Here is a 21293-nt window from a genome sequence, read left to right on the forward strand (position 1 = left end):
TTGGTCCAACCAGAAGTTCTGTCTAATTTTCTTACTTGGGCCTTATGGGCTGATCATTGTCTAGTTGGTCTTTGCCTGGAGTTATCAGAACTCTGAAGGTCACGGTCTACCTGAGGCAGGTGACTTTTTTGCTCCCAAGTATGGTCAGTCTTTGTTGATGTAGATCTTGGTAGTACAGTGGATAGAGCACTGGCCTTGGATTCAGGAGGATGGGAATTGAAATTCAGCCATGACTTTAAACAGCTGTGTGACCTTGGGCAAGTCACTTACCCCTGATTGTCTCACATCCAGGGGTATCTCCAGTTGTCCTGATTCATATCAGGCCACTGGACCCAGATGGCTCTGGAGGAGAAAGTGAGGCTGGTGGCTTAGCACAGCCCCCCCCCCCCCCACTCAAATCCCATTCACATGCTTGTCATGGCATCACCTACCTGATGACATGGTCTTTGAAAACAAAGGACAAGCAATAGATGCTAGCGGTTACTCAAATGTAGGGAGATCAGAGAAGGAGCTAAAGTCAAGATTTGTTTATAAATCAGAACAAATCCTATTGGGTCTTTATATGGGATGGATCTACTTGTCTGAGAAATCAGATTTCTGCAGTAGAAGGGAAAGCACTGCTTTTCTAGGCTACCTTTGCCTAGGATCCCCCTAGATTTGTGTGTGGGGTAGGTTTCTACTTTGGTTTTTAATATAACCTTCATTATGCATCTCCCATTCAAGGCATCCAGCAAAGCACCTCATAACAAAGAATAAAAAAGAAAGAGGGGGGAAAAGTATTTTTGCATAACCCACCCCTAAAGCAACCATGTCTGATAGCATGTCTCCAATATTTCATATTTGTTGTCTCTGTATCTTCAGAAAAAAAGGGAAGGAGGTACATTTCCTGAGGATTTCTTTGGGATCTGAGTTTCTAATACAATCACATAGCCTTCAGTTTATTTTTGTTTCTTTAGTTTGCATTGTTACAGGGTTTTATTTTTTTAGGGGGAAATATTTCTGCTTACTTTATTCTGCATCAGTTCTTGTAAGTCTTCCTGGATTCTCTGAATTCTTCCTATATGCAGTTTCTTAGAGTGCAGCAGCAATCCATTCTAAACATTTAATACAGTTTCTTCCTATATGTCATTTCTTAGAGTACAGTAATTATCCATTTTATACATTTAATACAGTTTCTTCCTGTATATCATTTCTCCAAGTGCAGCAACAACCCATTCTATTCATTTAATACAATTTCTTCCCCACTAAGTTCTACTTTATTTTCAGTTCTTTGTTGTCACAAATAGTCAACGCTGTATCATGGGATTAAACTTATAGCATGTTCAAGACAGATGAAGTAACAGCCCCAGGGAGGTCAGAGGAGTTGTTCAGTGTCACATACTGGAACTAGCTTTAGAGAGCTTTATGGTACTGGGCCTACTGTCAGGAAGACCTGAATTCAAATCTAGCCTCAGACACTTATTCACTGTGTAACCTTGGGCAAATCTGCCTCAGTTTCTTTAATGTGATATAATGAAAAATGAGGACAAGGGTAACCCCCTACTTTCCAGGAAGGCTTGTTCTGAGGATCAAAGGAAATCATTTTGATGCAGCACGGAGCAAGTATTTTAGTAATTGTGTGTTTCCTTCTTTTCTTCTTTCTTGATTTGGCTCACACTTATTTCACCATCTGCTAGAGCCCAAACAAAGGAGTTGAGACATCATTTGCCGGCCATTTGCCAATGCTTAGGGTCCAGCTTTCTCTAGGGTAGGGATTATGGTGGAGGAGCTTCTTCCTGATGGGTTACAGTCTGTAGTGAGATGGGAAGGTAAAATCCATAGTGCCAAGCAACTCTCCCAAACCCCCTAAAATCACCACAAGCATCCTTAAGTAGTTGCAGTTGGAAAGGCTTTGGGATCTCTTTAAAAATCAGAACTACCTAAAGTGTTTTTTCCTCCCTTCCTCATATCCACAGATGTAATAGAATGGGTTCAAAAGTTAAATAGAAGTATAATGTGTCCCTGTTCTAGGAACTGCAGGCTGTGTCCTTGGTGGATGTAATTCTTTCACAGGGATGGGGTAACACAGTTGTGAGATACTGCTCATATCCCCATTTTGCAGCTTTGTATTTATTTTTTTTGACAACGCAATAGGATGATATTTGATTAAATAAGACAAATAGAATCAGAAGTTCTTCCCTTTCGGTTTTCTGTTGTATGGAACCTTTGACTTGACCTTTAGTCTCTAAGTGAGGTGGTCGTGTTGTGTTTCCTTCTTAGATCTCCTTCCCATAAGGCTCCCTGTCGTTAAGAGCTTGGAAAAAAGCTATGCAATGAGAGGCAGTTTGATAAGTGCTTCATGCAAACTAACTTTCTGTTTCCATTTCTTTTACTTTCAAGATTGTTCCTGAATGCTAGTAATGGTGAAACTGGGAACAGGTTCCTTTAAACCATCACCAGGATGAATCATCTGCCAGATGATCTGGAAAATGCCCTCAGTGGAAGTCAGGGCTCCCATGCTTCTCTGCTCAATGTCCATTCCATCAACCCCACCCAACTGATGGCCAGGATCGAATCCTATGAAGGACGGGAGAAGAAAGGCATCTCCGACGTCCGAAGGACTTTCTGTTTGTTTGTCACCTTTGACCTCTTGTTTGTTACTCTGCTATGGATAATAGAGTTAAATGTGAGTGTTTCCCTTTCATTAATTTTAACTTTTCAGTTTCTGAATATCATTTTCTTAACTTCTCTGTTTTATTTAACCTACATAATTCAGTTCAAATAGGATGTAAGTCTAAACATAATGTTCCTGAGCTGAGGAGATGCCTAATGACTTATACTTTTGAGGCTCCACATTTTATTGATATTTTAAAATTGAAAGGAATGATGTTTCTCTTCTTGTTTATGCTCTAACCCTTCTCTTCTTCAATCTTATTATCCCTTGTTCTCTCATGATGGAGCTCAGTCCTGAAATGAGGTCTTAAGTATTTCTGAGCTAATTTGACCGGGGTGGGGGGAGTAGAGTGGGGCTGTCACCTCCTTTTTCCTGGACAGAAGGTCTTATTTCCGATAGATAGATTTCCCTAAAAATGCTTTATAATTATTATCTCAGCTAATCCTCACAGCCCTGGAAGGGAGGTGCTTTTATTATCTCTGTTTTATAGAAAAGGAAACTGAGGCTTATACAGGTTAAGGGATTTGCCTAGCGTAACACAGCTTGTAAGGAGCTGAGGCAGGATTTGAACTTGATTCTTACTGACTACAAGTCTGGTTTTCTATATACTGCTAACACCCCCTTTGCTGTCTGGTATCAAAGTACTTTTGACCACCATATCACACTGAGGAGTGAGTCAGGTTGAATTGGAACTCTGCTAAATCTCAGTTCTTTTGCTGAAGGTACTCTTCTATAGCAATGCCTCCTTTAATCTTTACCTGTGAAGCTGAATTGGTTTTTTGCAAGGCAGTGGGGTTAAGTGACTTGCCCAAGGCCACACAGCTAGGTAATTATTATGTGTCTGAGGCTGGATTTGAACTCAGGTCCTCCTGACTCCAGGGCTGGTGCTCTATCCACTGCACCACCTAGCCGCCCCTTGAAGTTGAATTTTTGAACCAAAGTATATAGTCATTCATTTATCCTTTTAAATAATAGATTGGTTTTGGCTCATTGACATAGCACAGGGATTCTTAACCTCGGCTCTGAGAACTTTTTTTAAAAAATTGATAACTGTATTTGAATATAATCCCTTTCCTTTGTAACCCCATCTCTTTCACTTCATGCATTGAAAAACATTCTGATTCTAAGCAATCTAATAAAATTTTGAATTAGTCCACAACTTTCATCAGACACCCAAGGGTCCAGGATCCAAGAAATAGTCAGAAACCCTGTTGCAAACTGTTGGCAGTTTGGGATCTTGCTTCATGTTCAGTACGTTAGCTAATCCTCCCCACTCTATCAGCCTGCAAATTATACAAGCATCCTTACTCACCCAAGTTATTATTATAAATGTTAGATAACAATGACTGAGTTTGGGATCCTTCTCCTAATAATCTAAAACATGGACCCATTAATGACTGTTCCTTGAGTCTAGTCCTTCAACAAGTTTCAAATCCAGTTTCTCTATCAAGTTTGGCTTTTCAGGAAGATAATGTGAATAATATCAGATGCTTTACTCAAATCTCTACATCAAATAGGCTCCAGTATTGTTAAAAGAGGAATGGGACTAGTCTCAGGGTTTTGAAAAAGCCATGCTGCCTCTGAGCCTCACAAATGATCTCTTTAACAATATATTCTCCAGTTAATAGTAGTCAAGCCACCATCATAGGTAGAGATCCTGCTTTAGCAGACCATCATTCAAGTAATTTGCCCTTCATTCTCAAGGAAGATCATAACATCAGGGAGGTGCTGCCATGACAAGCATATGGATTGGATTGGATTGGGGGGGGGTGTGCTAAGTCCCCAGCCTCACTTTCTCCTCCAGAAGAGGGTTCAGTGACCAGATAGGAATCAGGATGACTGGAGGTGGCCTTGGATGCCAGGCAATCAGAGTAAGGTGACTTGCCCAAGGTCACACAGAAAGTGTCAGAGACTGGATTTGTACACCTGTCTGCCTGATTCCAAGGCCAGTGATCTATCCTCTGCACCATCTGGTTGCCCTTATGATATATTAGGCTCCCTTTCTGTGTCATTCATTGTGCTGGGCTAGTAGTACAAAGAATGAAATCATCCCTTCTTTCTTTTTTTTTTTTTTGCAAGGCAAATGGGGTAAGTGGCGTGCCCAAGGCCACACAGCTAGGTAATTATTAAGTGTCTGAAGCTAGATTGGAACTCAGGCCCTCCTGACTCCAGGGTGCTCTATCCATTGCACTACCTAGCCATTCCAGGACGCCTTTTTTTCTAATGGGGAAAGCAAGAAGGATATATAAAAATGTTTGTAGCATAAGCATCACGTGGATAATAGATATATATTATATCTATCATATATCTATCCACCAGCATCTGTAGATGTAGTATAAATATGAGGTCGTTTGGTTGGGAGGATGTCAGCAGTGAGGAATCAGGGGCTTCCTGCACAAGATGGTACCTGAATGAGGGATCTGAGGAGTGGAGATAAGGAGAAAAATAGCCATGGCAAGGACATGAAGAGAAGAAATGGGGGGGTTATGTGTGAGAGAAGAGTCAAGTTCAACTGGGTAGACTGAAGGTGGTTAAGTGACTTGCCCAAGGCCACACAACTAGGTAATTATTAAATGTCTGAGGTCAGATTTGAACTCAGGTCTTCCTGACTCCAGGGCCGGTGCTCTTTCCACTGAGCCACCTAGCTACCCCTCAGTCTTATTCTTGAAAATGTTCCATCCTTCTTGGATTCACTTAGTTTGTGGAATTGTAGACCATTGAATCCATCTGAACCTTTCCCTGAACCTTTGGAAATCCACCCTCCTGAAAAGAGCAGAGCTTTGATCTCCATGACCTTTCATCTTCTCAAAAACATAAATTAAGCACCAAAGATAAAGCAACGTCAACTGTCCCCATGGACACCTAGAATCCCAAAGAAGGTTTAAAACAAAAGCCAAAAACTATGAGCAGACCCCTACCTGAGCTCTCTCGGCATTCTTCCCTGCCCCCTCATTCTAATAGCACAGAAGAAATAAAGAGTGATTACACTGGAAGAAAATCTGCCCAACACCTAAGCGGGTCCTATTGATCTTGAAGAGAGGATGTGTGGAGACAACCCAAGGACCATGGGTCTCCCAGAAGAACATGAGAAGATGAAAAACCAGAGAAATAATCCAAGAAAACTGCACAGAACTTCTGAAGGCAGGAATGAAATTTCAGTGGCAAGGTTGACTAGATCACCTCCAGACATCTGATCTCCCCAGGTTGAGGGTGCAGAGCTGCTTCCCCAGGTTCTCCCTTCTTTATTAGAAGGACTCACCTCCAAAGACATTTCTAATTTTTTGTTGATTTGAATTAGGTCCAGAGAAACCATGTCCTTGTTTCTTCTTTACCCAAGTTTGAAAGACAAAATCATTAAGACAGGTCAAGAGAAAACTAGCAGAGGCCACAATAGTTAAAATGCACCCCAGCACCACTTTCTGTGGTTTGTTATCTGTTCTTCAACTCTGGATGACAGCAATAGTGTGGGGAGGGTATTCTGCTTTCCTCAACCCTCCCTCACTCCAATACACCCTTGATTCAGCCACTAAAGTCATTTTCTTAAGGTATAGGTCTGATGATGCTTCTCCTCTGCTCAGTGAACTCCAATGGCTCCCTAAAGAATTAAGAATGTCAATTAAATTGACATTCAAAGCCCTTCATAACCTAACCACCTTCTGCCTTTCCAGGTTTCTTACACCTTACTATGCTCTTTGATCTAGTGACTCTGGACTCTTAGCTGTTCCATAAACAAGGCCCCCCATTTCTAGATGCTGGAATTTTTCCTGGCTGTCCCTCATTCATGAAACACTCTCCCTTCTAATCTCAGTCTCCTGGTTTCCTGATTTCAAGTCCCTACTAAAATCTCTCTTCCTATAAGAAACCTTCCCAACTCCTCTTCATTCTAGAGCATTCCCTTTCTTAATTATTTCCTAGTTTTCCTGTTAAAAGCTTGTTCATATATATATTTGTTTATGACCTTCCATAAACAGCAGGGACTGTCTTTTGCCTCTTTTTTGTGATCCCAGTGCTTAGCTTAATAAATGTTCATTTATATTATTCATTCATTTATTTCTTATCCATTTCATTCTGCCTTGCAAGAAGTGTTTTCCAATGAGTGAGAATTCATATTTAGGTTATGAGTTTGACCAAATGACTGTGGTTGTGATTCTGCAACAGTAGGACTTATTTTTCCCTAACCCAGATGTTCTCCACTATTTCCAACTTTGATTCTTGGATTTCCTTAGTTGAACATATCTTTATTTGTTTTGTTTTGTTTTGTTTTGCAAGGCAATGGAGTTAAGTGAGTTGCCCAAGGTCACACAGCTAGGTAAGCATTAAATGTCTTAAGTCAGATTTGAACTCGGGTCTTCCTGACTCCAGGGCCAGTAGATGAACATAGCTTTTAATTGGCTCTATTGACCATGAAACCAGAATAGAAGCAATAACCATTCTATCCTGCCCTTAGACATTTCTTTATGTGCTTTCCACATGGGTTCACCCTCCTTTGTCTTTTCCTTCATTCCAGTTCTTTCCATTTCCTTTCTTTCTTAGCATTCTCACCACCACCTCCTCTCATTGGCTCTCTGCAGATTTGGCCTAAAATTTGCTTTAGCTCTACTCCTCCCTTGGGTCTCTCTCTCCTTTGAAGCATTCAATTCTTCTTGCCTTACAAAGGATTTCTTCTTAGGCCAAGACCAGACTTCCTATAATAAATGGCAGTGTGTTTGTTTTCTGGAAATAATTATTAGCAAAATGGAAGAGATAACTCACAGGAGCAGGAAGGCCTGTTTAATTGGGTACAAAAGCTCAATGTCCTTCAAAGAATAGCTACTTAACATTTGAAATGCATTCCATCAATAACTTCAACCTTAGAGAGTACTGGAGTTTGAGTAAGTTTCTTAGAATTTCATGTTTTCCCAACCTAGGTCTGCTTCTCGGTTCATTGCCATGTTTTTAAAATTGTTCTGTTTTGTAGCACTGTCCCATCTGAATGATGGATATCAAGAAAACACAAGGTCATTTGGCGTTGGGACCTGTGTGTAGATAGTGAGAGCACCGAGATGTTTACAGCTCAAATGTCCCACTTCTTCACATTGAATACCAGCGGGTTTGCTTATAAAGAAATGGAAGGGAACTCTTCTTGGAGGCACCTTTATTCTTCTTGTGCTCACTCCCAGAGATCTCTCCTTTGATTTCTCACATCTTTTTGCTTGGTAATGATGGATACCTTATTCTCTCTTAAATATCCCCTTAGATCCCAGAGATTGTGCTCTGGGCCATATTGGGAAATGGAAAGAAATTGCAGACATCATCATCATCATTATTATTATTATTATTTTAAATTTTATTTATTTAAGGCAATGGGGTTAAGTGACTTGCCACAGCTAGACAATGATTAAGTGTTTGAGGTCTGATTTGAACTCAGGTCCTCCTGACTCCAGGGCTATTCACTGCACCAGCTAGCTGCCCCTGTGTACAGTATTAAAGTGAGATTTTAATCAGAATGGTAGAATTATCAAAGGGATTAAAGGAGAGCAGTCTAGAAACCAGATCCCAGGAGGTTGTGACTTCCCCCCAAGTGGCATTAAGCCTTAGGTGAAGACTTTGAACTCAGTAGTTTGACTCCAGAACTGGGGTTCTTGTTCCCTGAATTAGAATGTAGAACCCCTTGAAAAGTGGGCAGAGAAAGTTGGGCTTTTGAGGATAAGGAGCTGGTCTAAGTGCTTGAGAACTGCTGGGGGTGTCATAGTGTCTAGAACACTAGACCGGGAGTCAGAAAGACTCCTGAGTTCAAGTCCAGCCTCAGACACTGCCTAGCTGTGTGACCCTGAGCAAATCACTTCACCCCATTTGCCTCAGTTTCCTCAATCCTAGGAAATGAACTGGAGAAGGAAAAGGCATACTCCTCCATTTTTGCCCAAAAAAACCCCATATAGGGTTCTGAAGAATCAGATATGACTGAAAATGACTGTATAACACCAGAGGTGTTTGAGCGGGGTAGACAGTTAGCTTGGTAGCTAATGATTAAACTCAGAGTCATGGACTTTTAGAGTGGGGAGAACTTTAAGGACCATTTGGTCCAGTTTCCTCATTTGACAGATGAGGAACCAGAGGCCTAGAGAGGTTTATTGTCTCACTCCTAGGACACACATTGAGTTTGTGGCAGAGCTGGTGCTCAGACATGGGAGTTCTGAGCCAGCAGGCACCATACATCAGGCCTCTCCACATAGGGAGAGGCCAGAAGACTCTCCAGGATGCCCTTCCAGCTGTCTAGCATGCCTACATTAAGATAGCAGCAGGAAGGATGGAGCCGAGTGAGCAATTTGTCTGAGGAAGACCAATCATCCAGGGAACATATTGGAGCTAGGGGACATAGGGTAGGGAGGCATCAGAGAGGCTACGAGGAAAAGAGTTGAAGAGGCTACGAGGAAAAGAGTTGAAGAATGATCTTTCAGGCAAAATTGGGGTGATTTGTAATAATATCTGGAAAGGAGATGAAGATGACTTCACTTTGGGTTTTCTCTAGGTGACAATGGAGGAGAGGTGTGATTGAGGCATTGGGTAAGGAAAGGGGTTGGGCTTATGATTTCATTGCTATAGGGAACTCCTCTGTGGGAAAACTCACTCCTCTGATGTACATTGGCACATAAAGTGACTTGCTCAGGGTCATACAGCCAGAATGTGTCATAAGAAAGAGCTTGAATCTGAGTTTTCTTGATTTTGAAGTCAATTCTCCATTCAGCTTTTTGGAAATATGGGAATGAAGTATAGAACAAGGCTGGGTGGGATTGTCAACATGGAGCCTCCTACAAGCAGTGGCACCCACACATAACACCTTCAGGAGAGCCAGATTCTAGAGGAGGAACGTTTTAGACAGGTTTGTTCATTGTTCAGAATTCTGTACTGGATCGACAAAGCCGAGAGCGGCCATGCCTTGTGGGCTGAGCGGCTGCCGTTCAGATTGCCTTCCTTTTGATCGGTTTCTCTAGGTTGGCGAATCATAAAGTATGGCACCACAAAACCAAGTTGGCATTCAGTGTTGGCTTGCATAAGTTGTTTGCACTTCTTTCCCAACTCTCTTTGGCTTCAGGCCCCTTAAAATAAATGTAAGCCTTGCCAAATGTTATTATCCTCTGAGATCAGTAGGTGTAGGAGCCAAGAGTTCTTCAGTTACTTATTTTTGCCTTGTCTAAACTTCAGGTTAGTACCTCAGGCCAGCTTTCCCTTTCCCCAGAACTCATGTGATTGGTTTCTTTAGATCACAGGATGTAAGACTTGGAATTTGCTGAGAATTTATCGACATGCTTATTTGCTTCAGATCATCATCCTAGCAGAGGAGCCAATTCTAACTTGGAGGCTCTTGGCTCCTCCTTGTGCTTTCACAACTCTTACAAATTTGATCAACAAGCCATCTGTGCCTTCATCAACTTATTAATAAAAAGTGTTGAAGAGAACAGGGTAGAAGATAAACTGCATCAAGCCACTTTCCTGACATCCTCCTTTGGTTGGCCAGGCTCCATCAACATTCTGGGGGTCTCACGGTTCCGTGGATGAACATCCTAAGACATTTTGGAGTTTGGCACTGAGAGAATTTGGCAGGTAGTCTGAAAGTTTTGCAAGTGGTATAACTGTTAGTTTAGAAATTTAGGATCCAGGAGAATGAGCCCCTCCCCTGAATTCTGCTTATTTTCGGGTCACACTAGAACATGTAAGTTATCTACCTCTATATAGATTGTTTTTATAGATATTTTGTTGGAAAATATACAGATTCATGGCACTATAGTTGAGAAGGACCAGAGTAGAAACCCAGTCCAAGTTTCAGTATTGTAGAAGCCTAAGCAGACCAGCGATCTTCCAGCCTCTTATTCAAAAAAACATCCAGAGCTAGTGGGAGGACCAGGGTACCTCACCTTGGCAGCCCAGGCCACTTTGAGATGGGCCTAATTGTCTAAAGCCTTCTTTGACCACTGTCCTGACATCTAGGACCTTTGCAGATAAGCTGTTTCAACATGCTTTCTACATCTCATGCTTTTGAAATGTTTCTTGAACCCTACAGTTTAACCCTAAATCATTTTAGATTTAGCCTGCCGTTCTAATCTGTTGGGGTTTGAAGGATCCTGACTCATCATCTAGGTTGTTCATAGTCTCTTCTGGCTTTGGGTCAATACCACCTTTGAGATGGATATTCTGTGCACCATTATCTGAATGAGGAGAAAAACAAAACTAATATGAAAGAACATTGGGAATGGTTACCTGGGATGCACCTCCTTCCAAGTGGAGATGGAAGCTTCAACAGCTCATTTTTGAATCTGAATCTGGGAAGGCACATTATCACTTCTCTTGCCCACTTGTCCAGAAATAAGACCTCAGATCTCAGACCCTTTGTTCAGTCTGGACAGTCTCTTATATCTGTGGGATTTGCCCTCACCGGTTAAGGTAAGCCATTAAAAAGGTTGCAGAGTTGATGCCCTGACTGAGTGTTGCTCACACTTTTTCCTTTTCTGAGTCACTTATCATTACTTAAAACTTCATTCTACAATGATTTATGCAGTCAATTTTCCATTCACTATTGACATGATTTTTAGAATTTTAGAATTTTTAGAATCATCCTTTTTTTCCAGTCCCAAGGCATTTCTTCCATTTACCAGTCTTTTCAGTTCTCCCGACAGTGGCACACCAGTCATATTCATGAGTCCTTTCAGTGGCTAAGGATGTCAGTAACTTTAAGTCCTCATGGGGAGCAAGTTAAGAACTCTTTTACTTATCCTTGAGTATCAGCTCCCTTGGTGACATCTTTGACCTTTTATTTCCAATACAAAGGTCATTCTTTGTGGCCTAAAAATAGAGAAACAAAATGAGAGAATCTCAGCTTTCTCTTGGGTTTGGGCCATTGCAGTCCCATCCACCCTCCATTGGTTCTTTTCCTTTCCTCACTCTGTCTGCCATCCCCACCCCAACACCCCCCAACTATTATTCTTTGCTTCCTTACCAATCTTAGCTTATTATAGGACCATATTTGTTTTTTTAATAGAGCCATGTTATCCTTTTTCTTCATCCTCCCTTTCCTGCCTTCATTTCCATCTTGTACATATCTTTAAAACCTGCTTTGGTGAACTCTCTGGGCATCTACATTGGGTCCTTCAGGTTCTCATTGAAATGACATTCTTCAGTGTCCCATCCCATGGGATATGGCCTATCCTCCCTTGGAATTCTTTGGAATCTCTTCTCTGAAGTCTAGAGAGAAGGTGGATTCTTCCCAACCTTCTTCTCTATCACAAACTCTGGGAGTACTTCCTTTCTCTTCCCAGGGTTTTCCCTAGGAAGTCTTTTGTTAAATGGGTATACCAGGGGTAGCCAGGTGGCACAGTAGATAGAGTACCAGCCTTGGAGTCAGGAGGACCTGCGTTCAAATCTGGTTTGGGCAAGTCACTTAACCCCATTGCCTTGCCAAAACCTAAAACCTGGTGAATGGGTACACCAGCAGATGAAGCTCAGAATACTCTTAGCTGGAGACAATTTAGCAAGCATTTAAAATGACAGAGATAAATACAAAACAAGCAGTTTTATAGATGAGAACCACAAAGCAGTAATGAATAAACAGCCAACAGAGAAACATTAGTAGCAAACTAGCAAATGTTGAAAATCCCAGAGCTTTCTTGGGCAGCACATTCTGTTAATTTGTTTTTCCAGGTAAGAACCTCCTTTTCTCAGCCTGCTCTTCTGTCTTTTTGATCCCCCCTTAAGTGTGTGGTCTCTTTGATCATAAGAGGGCATGCAACGTAGAAACATTTTTATGACCATTGATCTCAAGACCAGGAAACGCTTTGATGTTCTTCTGACATTGGGCCAGATGTTCCTTGACTCAAGAGCTCTCTTGGTGATTTTATGGAGACCTGTCTCATGGCTACAGGTTCCAGAAGGTTTCTGAGGCATTGCAGAGGGTTTCCTGTAAAGCTCACCATGTCTTGGTCAAGGTCAAGGATAAACCATGTTGGTTTTTTCAGATGACTGGAAAACTAATTGCCATTTGTTATTTCTGTGACTAGAGTTGAAGCAGTTCTAAGAATGTAGCCCACTTGGAAAGCCTACTTGGTGAATTTTTGTGGGTTTTTCTACCCATTTCTTTTTTAAATGAAGGTGAAGGTAGAGCTCTGGTCTCAGAGTTATAAAATCCTGGATTCAATTCATACCTCATGTTTAACCTTCCAGGGCCTCAGTTTCTCCTTCTGTGAAAGGTGAAGGGACTGGCCTAAGGAATCTCTGAAGTTCTTGCAACTCCAAATCTAGTAGACAGTGTGGCTGCATGGGGAGGATCCAGTTTGAGACTCTGGAGGGAGCTGTCAGAACCCAGCACCATTCCTTTGGGTCTCTGGGATCTCAGACAAGGACTTTGACCTCTAGACTGTCTCTCAACTGTGGAATGAAAGGGTTTCACCATATGACCCCTGAGGGCTTTTCTAGAGCCAAGTCTGACAATCCCTGAGTTGTTTCACTAATGGAGAACTACCTGACTGCACTATTCTTTATCTCAGTCTTCCTGTCATCCTTTTTTCTTTTTTTTTTTTTTTTTCCTTTTTTTTTTCCTTTAGAGACTAGGTCTCCCTGTCTTGTCCAGACTGGAAGTGTGGGGGCCAGTCCCACAAAGTGGGATTATTGACCTTCCCTATTGCTGGCCCAAGCTCTGGGTCATGCCGCCTCAGGCAATCTTGTGGCTGATACCAACTCTTGGAAGTGCACCATATTAAAGCAGAATGTAGTGTTGATATCCATTGGACAGAACCCATTGCAGCCTCAGAGTCTTGAGATTAAATGGTCCCCCAGCCTGAATCTCCTGGTCACTGGGGCTATGGGGAGGGGTGGGCCACCCTACTCCACCTTTAACAGTGTGATAGGAGGCTTGATCAGCTACCTTCCTGAAATCCAGCCAGACTGCATCCACCACATTCCCCAGCATGGCCAGGCTGCTCCCCTGTCTGCAGAGGGGTAGAGGTCAGCCTAGTATGGGTCTTCTGAAAATATTCCCTCTCTCTTCACCTGTTTGAGGGAAGCTATGAGTGAAAGAAGTGCAGATGGTGGCTAGAGAGCAGGAGAGGAAACAGAACTGCTAGTCCAAAACTCAGTGGGAAAGGCAGGCCAGGCCTGAGCGAAGCTGCAAGGTCACTGTTCAGTCTGCATGGAGGGAGAAATCGATTTTTGGCTCATGTTTTATGAGTTTTTAAAAAACATTTTTTCATCCATGTTCCTATGTTTGTTTTTAAGTTACAAAATTTTCTTTTACCCTCCCTTCCCACCCTCCCCTCCCCTCAATGGCAGACAGTCAGATTAGTGCTGTGTATACATAGTTTTGATAAACATGTTTATGGATTTATGAGTTCTTTTTAAAAAGGATATTTTTTCTCCTAAATGAGGAAAATCCTTTGTAAATCATAAGGTGCTCTTTTCCTTGTGAGTTGTTCCTTATTATCACAATCTTCCCTCTGGCAGAAATGCATGAAGCGATGGGCCAGCAGTCAGCTCCCTGTAGCGGTGTAAGCCTCACCCTTAGTAGGAGAGAGAAAGAGGAGCTGCTCCCCTTGTCCCTCAGAGGGACCTCTGGGAAGTGGCTGTTTTCCTGTACATAGAGTAAAGAGGTTGGACTGGATGGCCTCAAAGCACCCATCCAGCTCTAGGTCTGTGGTATTCTTGCCAGACTCTTAGACAGTAAGTGGACTTGCTGAATACTTAAATTAAGTTAAATAGGATAATTTCCCACAACATCACAGATTTGGAGGCAAAAGGATCCTTAGTCAAGCTTCCCTAGTACATTTCTCTGCCCCATTAATGACTTGTGTAAACTGAGGCCCAGAGAGGAGTGATTTGCTCCTGGACCTTAGCTAGGAAGTAGGAGATTCTGGATTCAAATAGAGCTTTGCCCAGATTATCTGGTGGTGGTGGTGGTGGTGGTGGTGGGGGAGAGCTGAGTCTTTGGCTGCATTTGTCCTGATTTCAGTTCTTCCCGTTTTCTTCTTTCCCTCCTAGGTGAATGGAGGCATTGAGACCACGTTAGAGAAGGAGGTGATGCAGTATGACTACTATTCTTCCTACTTTGACATATTTGTGAGTATCTCCCAGGGTTCCAGTCCCAAAGGCTGCTATCTGTCTGGGCTGAACCTTCACCTTGGAGGAGAGGGAGTTTCTCCCCCCCCCCCCCGCCATCCAGGCTTTTCTCTGTGCATCAGGTGATTATCTTCTCTGGTAGTGGTTAGAGCACCAGTCCTGGAGTTAGGAAGACCTGAGTTCAAATTCAGCCTCAGATACTTGAGACTTACTAGCTGTGTGACCTTGGGTGAGTCACTGAACCCTAATTGCCTTGAACCCAGGGCTATCTCCAGTTGTCCTGATCCATATTTGGTCACTGAGCCCGAAGAGAAAGTGAGGCTGGCGACTTAGCACAGCCCCCCTCGCTCAAATCCAATTCACTTGTCATGGCATCACCTCCCTAATGTCATGGTCTTCTTCAAATATAAAGGACAAGCAGCAACTCCTCCCCCCCAAATGCAGAATGGAGGGAAAGTGTACAAAAGTATTATCTGCCAACTGGATCTTTCTAGGGGAATAAGCATAAATGTGGCCCCTATTGTTTGCCAGCACCTTGCAGATATTATCTCATGTGATCCTCACCACAGCCCTTTGTTGAAGGTGAGGAAATTAAGGCAAACAGAAGTGAAGTGACTTGCCCAGGGTCACACAGATAGTCAGACTGGATTTGTACTTGGGTCTTCCTGACTCCAGGCCTGGTCCTCTATGTTCTGCACCCCCAATCCACCCCATAGTAATATCCAATGTCTAGGCATTAATTATCAGGGTCCCAGGGTTAGAGATCCCTTCAGGGAGGGGGCATTCTGGTAGCTTAAAGGAGAATGCAACCACTTCTTTCTGGGCACCAGGAGAGTGACATTCCTCTCTATAGAAGTAGTGCAGAGAAGTGATTATTTATGGGGGGAAGCATTTTGTAATTTGATTTTTATACAGGTGCCTTCAAAAAGGGGGTTTCTAGAGTCTCTGGTGTATTGATGCCAGCCCCGTGTCTGGGCTGGAGGGACTGCTTCCCCACACAGGCTTGGCCCTGGTCCCTTTGGGGACACTATTTGCACTGTTGGCATGTCCCAGTGGACTTCAAAGAGTCAGCTTTGGAGTGACACCTCTCTGGCCGTTCCTTCTGTTTCTGTTTCTGGTGATGCCACTGGGTTAGGTAGAGCTTGCTGCTCCGGCCACTCCCTCTCATTCATTGGATTTCTTTTTCCTTTGATTCAAATCCTTTGTAAAGGCTGCCTTCATCTTGCTCGCTGTTCCTTCGAAATGACCAGAAGCCCGAAGATCATAAGGAGAAACAGTCTTTGGCGCAGCAATTGTGTCCGATGCTTACAGGGCTCCCCCCCACCCCCCATGGAAGACAAGTCAGCAGGGCGATGGGATAGCTTGGTTTCTCTTTTGGTCTGCTCTGGTGCTGTGACTTTGGATGAGTCCTTTTCCTTCTAGTGGCCTCCATTTTTCTCTCTGTTACATGAGGAGGTAGATGAGCTGAGCTTTGAGGTTTCCATGCATTCTAAATCCCATGACCCATAGATGGAAGCCACTCAGTAGTCTTGGTCCAAGCCCCTGAGCAATCCGCAAACTGTGTCAAGTAGCCCAGGAGACACTATGTGCTTGGTCCTGTGAAGGACTTGCATTAGAAACACAGAAAGGCAGAGAGAAGGGCAGTCCTGGCCTTCAGGGAGCTGACACTCTAGGGGCCTGAGACCTTGCTTAAAAGGAAGCTGAAAGGTTTAGGGGAGGGAGAGATGAGGGTGTGGCCAGGGTCCATGTGGAGAGAGTCCAAAAGGGTCAGGAGGACTGAAGACACGGCTCTCTGGGCCGCCTCCTCAAGAGGGAGGCCCTCAGAGGAATGGGGCAGTCTGAAGGAGAGGCTGCAGGATCCTGGGGCCACTCCAAAAGTGGTCTGAAACAGAAGGCCGGAAGACAAGCTGGGGAGAAGTTGAGACCCAGGAGGAGGAGGGAAGTGGCCAGAAGGCCTGAAGGAGCCTTAGCATTCTCTTGACCAAGGCCCTCACTTTAATGATGCCAAAGCTCTAAAGGGTCAATGACTTGCCCAAGGGAATACATTTTACAGACACCAGACTTGAGCCTATGATGACTTTTTATTCCACTGAGGGAGCAAAGATGCTGTCTTCCAGACAAACTCAAAATTGCAGAATCAGGTCAACCCAAGAAATATTGATTTAACACTCACTCAGCAGAGATGGATGAGCAAGGATGTTCTGGAAAAGTGAAAGAAAAGGAGTCAATCAATTCCTAGAAGTGAAAAGATTTTATAGAGATTGTGACTGTTCAGTGAGGGAGGCTAGTGAAAAGCAAATGGGTTTCCCAGGCTTCAGCAGGGCCTCGGTTGTCTCAAGGGGACATTCCCAGAGGTAGAGGAGGCCCTGAGAGGCCAAAGTTTGTTTGTAAGGTAGAGGACGTTGATGGAGCAGTAATACCCATGAAGGGGGATTGGACCCTTTGCCGTGCTGGAACCTTACAAGAGGCATTGTTCAGATGGCCATGGCTCTGGTGAAGTGGAGAAAAGAAAATTGTTTGGGGCGGGTGGGGGAGAAGCACATAGCAAGCTCTGGCCACCCTAACTCCACCTCCCGGTGACCAAAGACAGAGGAGTAAATGGGCTTTTGGATATTCTTCTTTTATTCAGTCTCACAAAAATGTCTATTTCATGAGAGGTTTTAATGACAATAAGTTATCTTCAAACCAGGACCCATAGACTTAAATACAGTACCCATAGCCATACCTTTAGACCTAAATACAGTGTCCAGACCCATACTTTTAGACCTAAATACAGAACCCATATCCTTAGACCTAATTACAATACCATACCCACACCTTTAGGTCTAAATACAGTACCATACCCTTAGACCTAAGTACAGTACCATACCCGTACCTTTAGACCTAAATACAGCACCCATTCCTTAGACCTAAATACAGTGCCCATACCCATATCATTAGACCTAAATACAGTACCCATATCCTTAGACCTAAATTCAGAACCCATACCTTTAGACCTAAATACAGTACCATACCTTAGATCTAAATATAGAACCAATATCCTTAGACCTAAATACAGAACCCATAGACCTAAATACAGTACCATACCCATACCTCTAGGTCTAAATACAGTACCATATCCTTAGACCTAAACAGTACCCATATCCTTAGACTTAGACCTAAATACAGAACCCATATCCATAGACCTAAATACAGTGCCCATACCCATATCATTAGACCTAAATACAGTACCATACCCATACCTTTAGACCTAAATACAGAACCCATACCCGATGTGCATAACAGGAAAAACAAACAAATAAAACCACCAAACTCAAATAACTTCGGAAGAGGTCAAAAACAACTTTGTGAATAATTATGTAAGTTCAGCTCTTTAATATTCCAGTCTCCCCTAGGTAAAAAAAGTATCACATGTGAACTTTAAAAATACAAAAACAATTTACAAGGTCAGGAAAAAAGCACCCATTCCCCTCTGTCTGCCTATAGAACAGGGGATGTTCATGTAGATTCAATATATTTCTTGTTATTTATGGCCTCCTCTGGGCCTCAGTTTCTCATCTGTAAAATGAGAAAAGGAGAAGCTGTCCAAGGACCTATTCAACTTTTGCAAAATAAAATTTGGAACCATTTTTCATTTGTGTCTGCCATCAGAATCCACACTTGAAGAAATGTAGAACCTGGAGGTACATTTCTTTTAGAATAATGTATTTTCTGCTCATGGGCATTTCCATGAAAGTGAAGGGAGGGAAATCATTAATTTATAAATATTTGTTATTGTTTGGTCATTATTTTAGTCATGTACAACTCTTCATGATCCCATTTGGGGTTTTCTTGGCAGAGAAAGTGGAGTGGTTGACCATTTTCTTCTCCAGCTCATTTGATAGAAGACGATACTGAGGCAAACAGAATCAAGTGACTTGCCCAGAATCCGAGGCCAGATTTGAATTTAAAAAGATTAAACCTTCCATCCATTGCACTGTAGCTGCTCCATAATTTTTCATAAATATTGAAAACAGCTGAAATCATTCCAAATCCAAGTGATAACACAATAGACCCATGCTGCAGCTCCAATGGTGCAGCCCATACAAGTATGTTGTTTTCTTTTTGTTAACAAGGGGGGAAGGGGAGTGAAGATTTGGAATTCATATATCAAGGTCAGCTAGTCAGAGACCAAACTTGGAGGAGTCCAGCTTTGTACTATCCATGAACTGCTGGGACTGTGGGCCCATTGTCCAGAGGGCAGGAGATCCTTGGATTTGGATTTGGATGACTGTCCTTGGCCTTCCTTTCCCTCCTCCCTGTCCTGTTCACCCATTTCTTGGGAGAACATGGACACCTGGCCTAACCCCATTCCTTCTCATATGCCTTCCAAAAGTTTGTGAAATGAGAAAGGAACATTCTAGAAGATATTCTACCTTGTTCTAAAAGGAGACATGATATGTTTGGAGTCAGCAAAGGTGACTCTCTGAGGCTGCGCCAGGGTCTTGGCAGCCCTGGGGGTTGTTTTTTTCCTACATCATCTCTTCTCCCTCCTGCAGGCCCATTGTTCAGGTCTCTTTTCTTTCTTTTTGTCCTGCTGCTTTGGTTTCTTCAATCCCTTCATGTGTTGGGTTTCATCTGGTTCCATGTGACAGGTGGGCTAGCCAAGGGCTGACCTGGGAGTCAGGAAGGCTGTCGATGTGACCAGGAATAGGTCACACACTCTCCCTGCCTCGGTTTCCTCACTAGTAAAGGAAGGGATTGCATTGGCCATCTCTGGGATTCTTGATTCCTCTCTATTTGGGGGCTGCAGTTTTCAATCATCTATAAGAAGAGATTCTTCTCTCTTCTTTGAAACAGCTCCTGGCCGTTTTCCGGTTTAAAGTGTTAATCCTCGCATACGCCGTGTGCAGGCTGCGCCACTGGTGGGCTGTAGCGGTGAGTATACTCCCACACCACTGTGCTGACAATGATGAGGGGGCCAGACTGGGCCCCGAGTCCCCCAGAGTTCCCTCTTCCCACCTCAGGGTCTCTTGTGTTTGAGACAACAGAGGCCCATTGAGCCTTTAGAATGCTGGCAGTGATGTAGCACCCCAGTACCCACAGAGCTGCTGTAGCCTCCAGGGGCACTGGCAGATTGCTGTGACCGGGACAGGTGGGAGAAAGGTAGGGGCAGGAACCATGACATTGGAGCTGGCAATGAAGGAGCCCTGGCTCAGATCCAGCCTTTGGGCCAACAACTGCCCCATATAGCAAGTGTCTTTGAAGGGTTTTACAAGTATTCTCTCCCTTGATCCCCCACAACAACTTTGGGCTGAGGGTGCCCACTGTCCTCAGTGACTCAGGGGCAGTATCTTGTCCATGGTCACATGGCCCATCCGCATCTGAGGCAGGATTTGAACTTGGGTCTTCCAGTATCCACTTGATCCCCTCTGCCATCTGACTGCCAGTCTGAGGTCCTGTCATCCTGATCTTGAATATGTGACTATGCCTCCCCATCCTCAGTTTCCCCATCTGTGAAAGGAGAGAATTGTTTTAGAGCATCTCTACCTTGCCATCCAGAATTCTGTGATTCTATTGAGGAGGATAAAGCCCTTCCATATGCATCAAACAGGATGGTCCCTTCTCATTCTAATGGGGAGACCAACCAGGACCAACCAGCTAACATCCCTAGGTGGTCAGGGGCCTGATGGTGGGGGGGTTGTCCAAAGAGTGGAGGGAAATGGGGGGTGAAGAGAACTGAGGGTCAGGGTTGGCCTCGGGTGAAGCTGCTCACGACCCTGTTCAGGGACATCAAAGACACTTTGATGCAATTTTAGCCGTCTTTGCCCATCTTCAGATTTTAGATGGGGTGAGAGCAGAGAGAGGGCCTCTCCTGCTTCTCGCTGGGTCCTTCCCAGACTGATTCTGTAGGCCTGCTCTCCGTCCCCTCACTGAGTCCTCCTGACTCCCTGGGGTAGGAGTATTGGGTGCTGTACCCAGGGACCCATATCTCACCTCATGGACTCCTTCCAGGCTCCCCAAGGGAGCAGCCCAGAGTGCTCAGGCCTGGTGGGGGGCCACGTGGGGGGCCCACTGTGTCCTCTCCTCCCTCTGCACATCTCACGGCTACCAGAGCTGGCTAATGACAAGGCGATGATCTGGGATCTGAAATGAACCGGATCCTTTGTCTTTCAGTTGACAACAGCGGTGACGAGTGCCTTTCTGTTAGTCAAAGTCATCCTCTCCAAGGTGAGTGCCCCTCCTTCCCACCCCCCACCCCCAGGGGATTCTGGGAGGCTCCACCTGCCAAGGTGGAAGCTTAACCCTTCCCCTCCCCTTCGTTTTTCAGCTCTTCTCTCAGGGGGCTTTTGGATATGTGCTGCCCATCATTTCATTCATCCTTGCCTGGATCGAAACCTGGTTCCTGGATTTCAAAGTATTGCCTCAAGAAGCAGAGGAAGACAACAGTAAGTTCCCCTTTCACAGTGATAGGGGTTGATTTGTGTGGGGAAGACCCAGGTGCTGCCTGAACCCCAACCAACTCATTGGATGTTAGAGGCTGCTGGGGGGGGGCCTGTGTTGCCTGAACATATGCATTCAT

At 43.9% G+C, this 21293-nt stretch overlaps 1 protein-coding gene across 6 annotated transcripts in view; it reads left to right on the forward strand.

Moving 5' to 3' along the window:
• Positions 1 to 21293, forward strand: part of STARD3NL (STARD3 N-terminal like) — a 55241-nt gene that overhangs the window by 21994 nt on the left and 11954 nt on the right. For all 6 annotated transcript variants that reach the window (XM_074199200.1, XM_074199204.1, XM_074199203.1 and 3 more), the window contains 5 exons: positions 2380 to 2665; positions 14654 to 14731; positions 19571 to 19648; positions 20888 to 20941; positions 21042 to 21159. In XM_074199200.1, the coding sequence (XP_074055301.1) occupies positions 2441 to 2665; positions 14654 to 14731; positions 19571 to 19648; positions 20888 to 20941; positions 21042 to 21159 (553 nt within the window). In that variant the 5' untranslated portion in view covers positions 2380 to 2440. The remainder of the gene's footprint in view (positions 1 to 2379; positions 2666 to 14653; positions 14732 to 19570; positions 19649 to 20887; positions 20942 to 21041; positions 21160 to 21293) is intronic.

Source organism: Macrotis lagotis, chromosome 8, assembly GCF_037893015.1.
Source record: "Macrotis lagotis isolate mMagLag1 chromosome 8, bilby.v1.9.chrom.fasta, whole genome shotgun sequence".
NCBI lineage: Eukaryota > Metazoa > Chordata > Mammalia > Peramelemorphia > Peramelidae > Macrotis > Macrotis lagotis.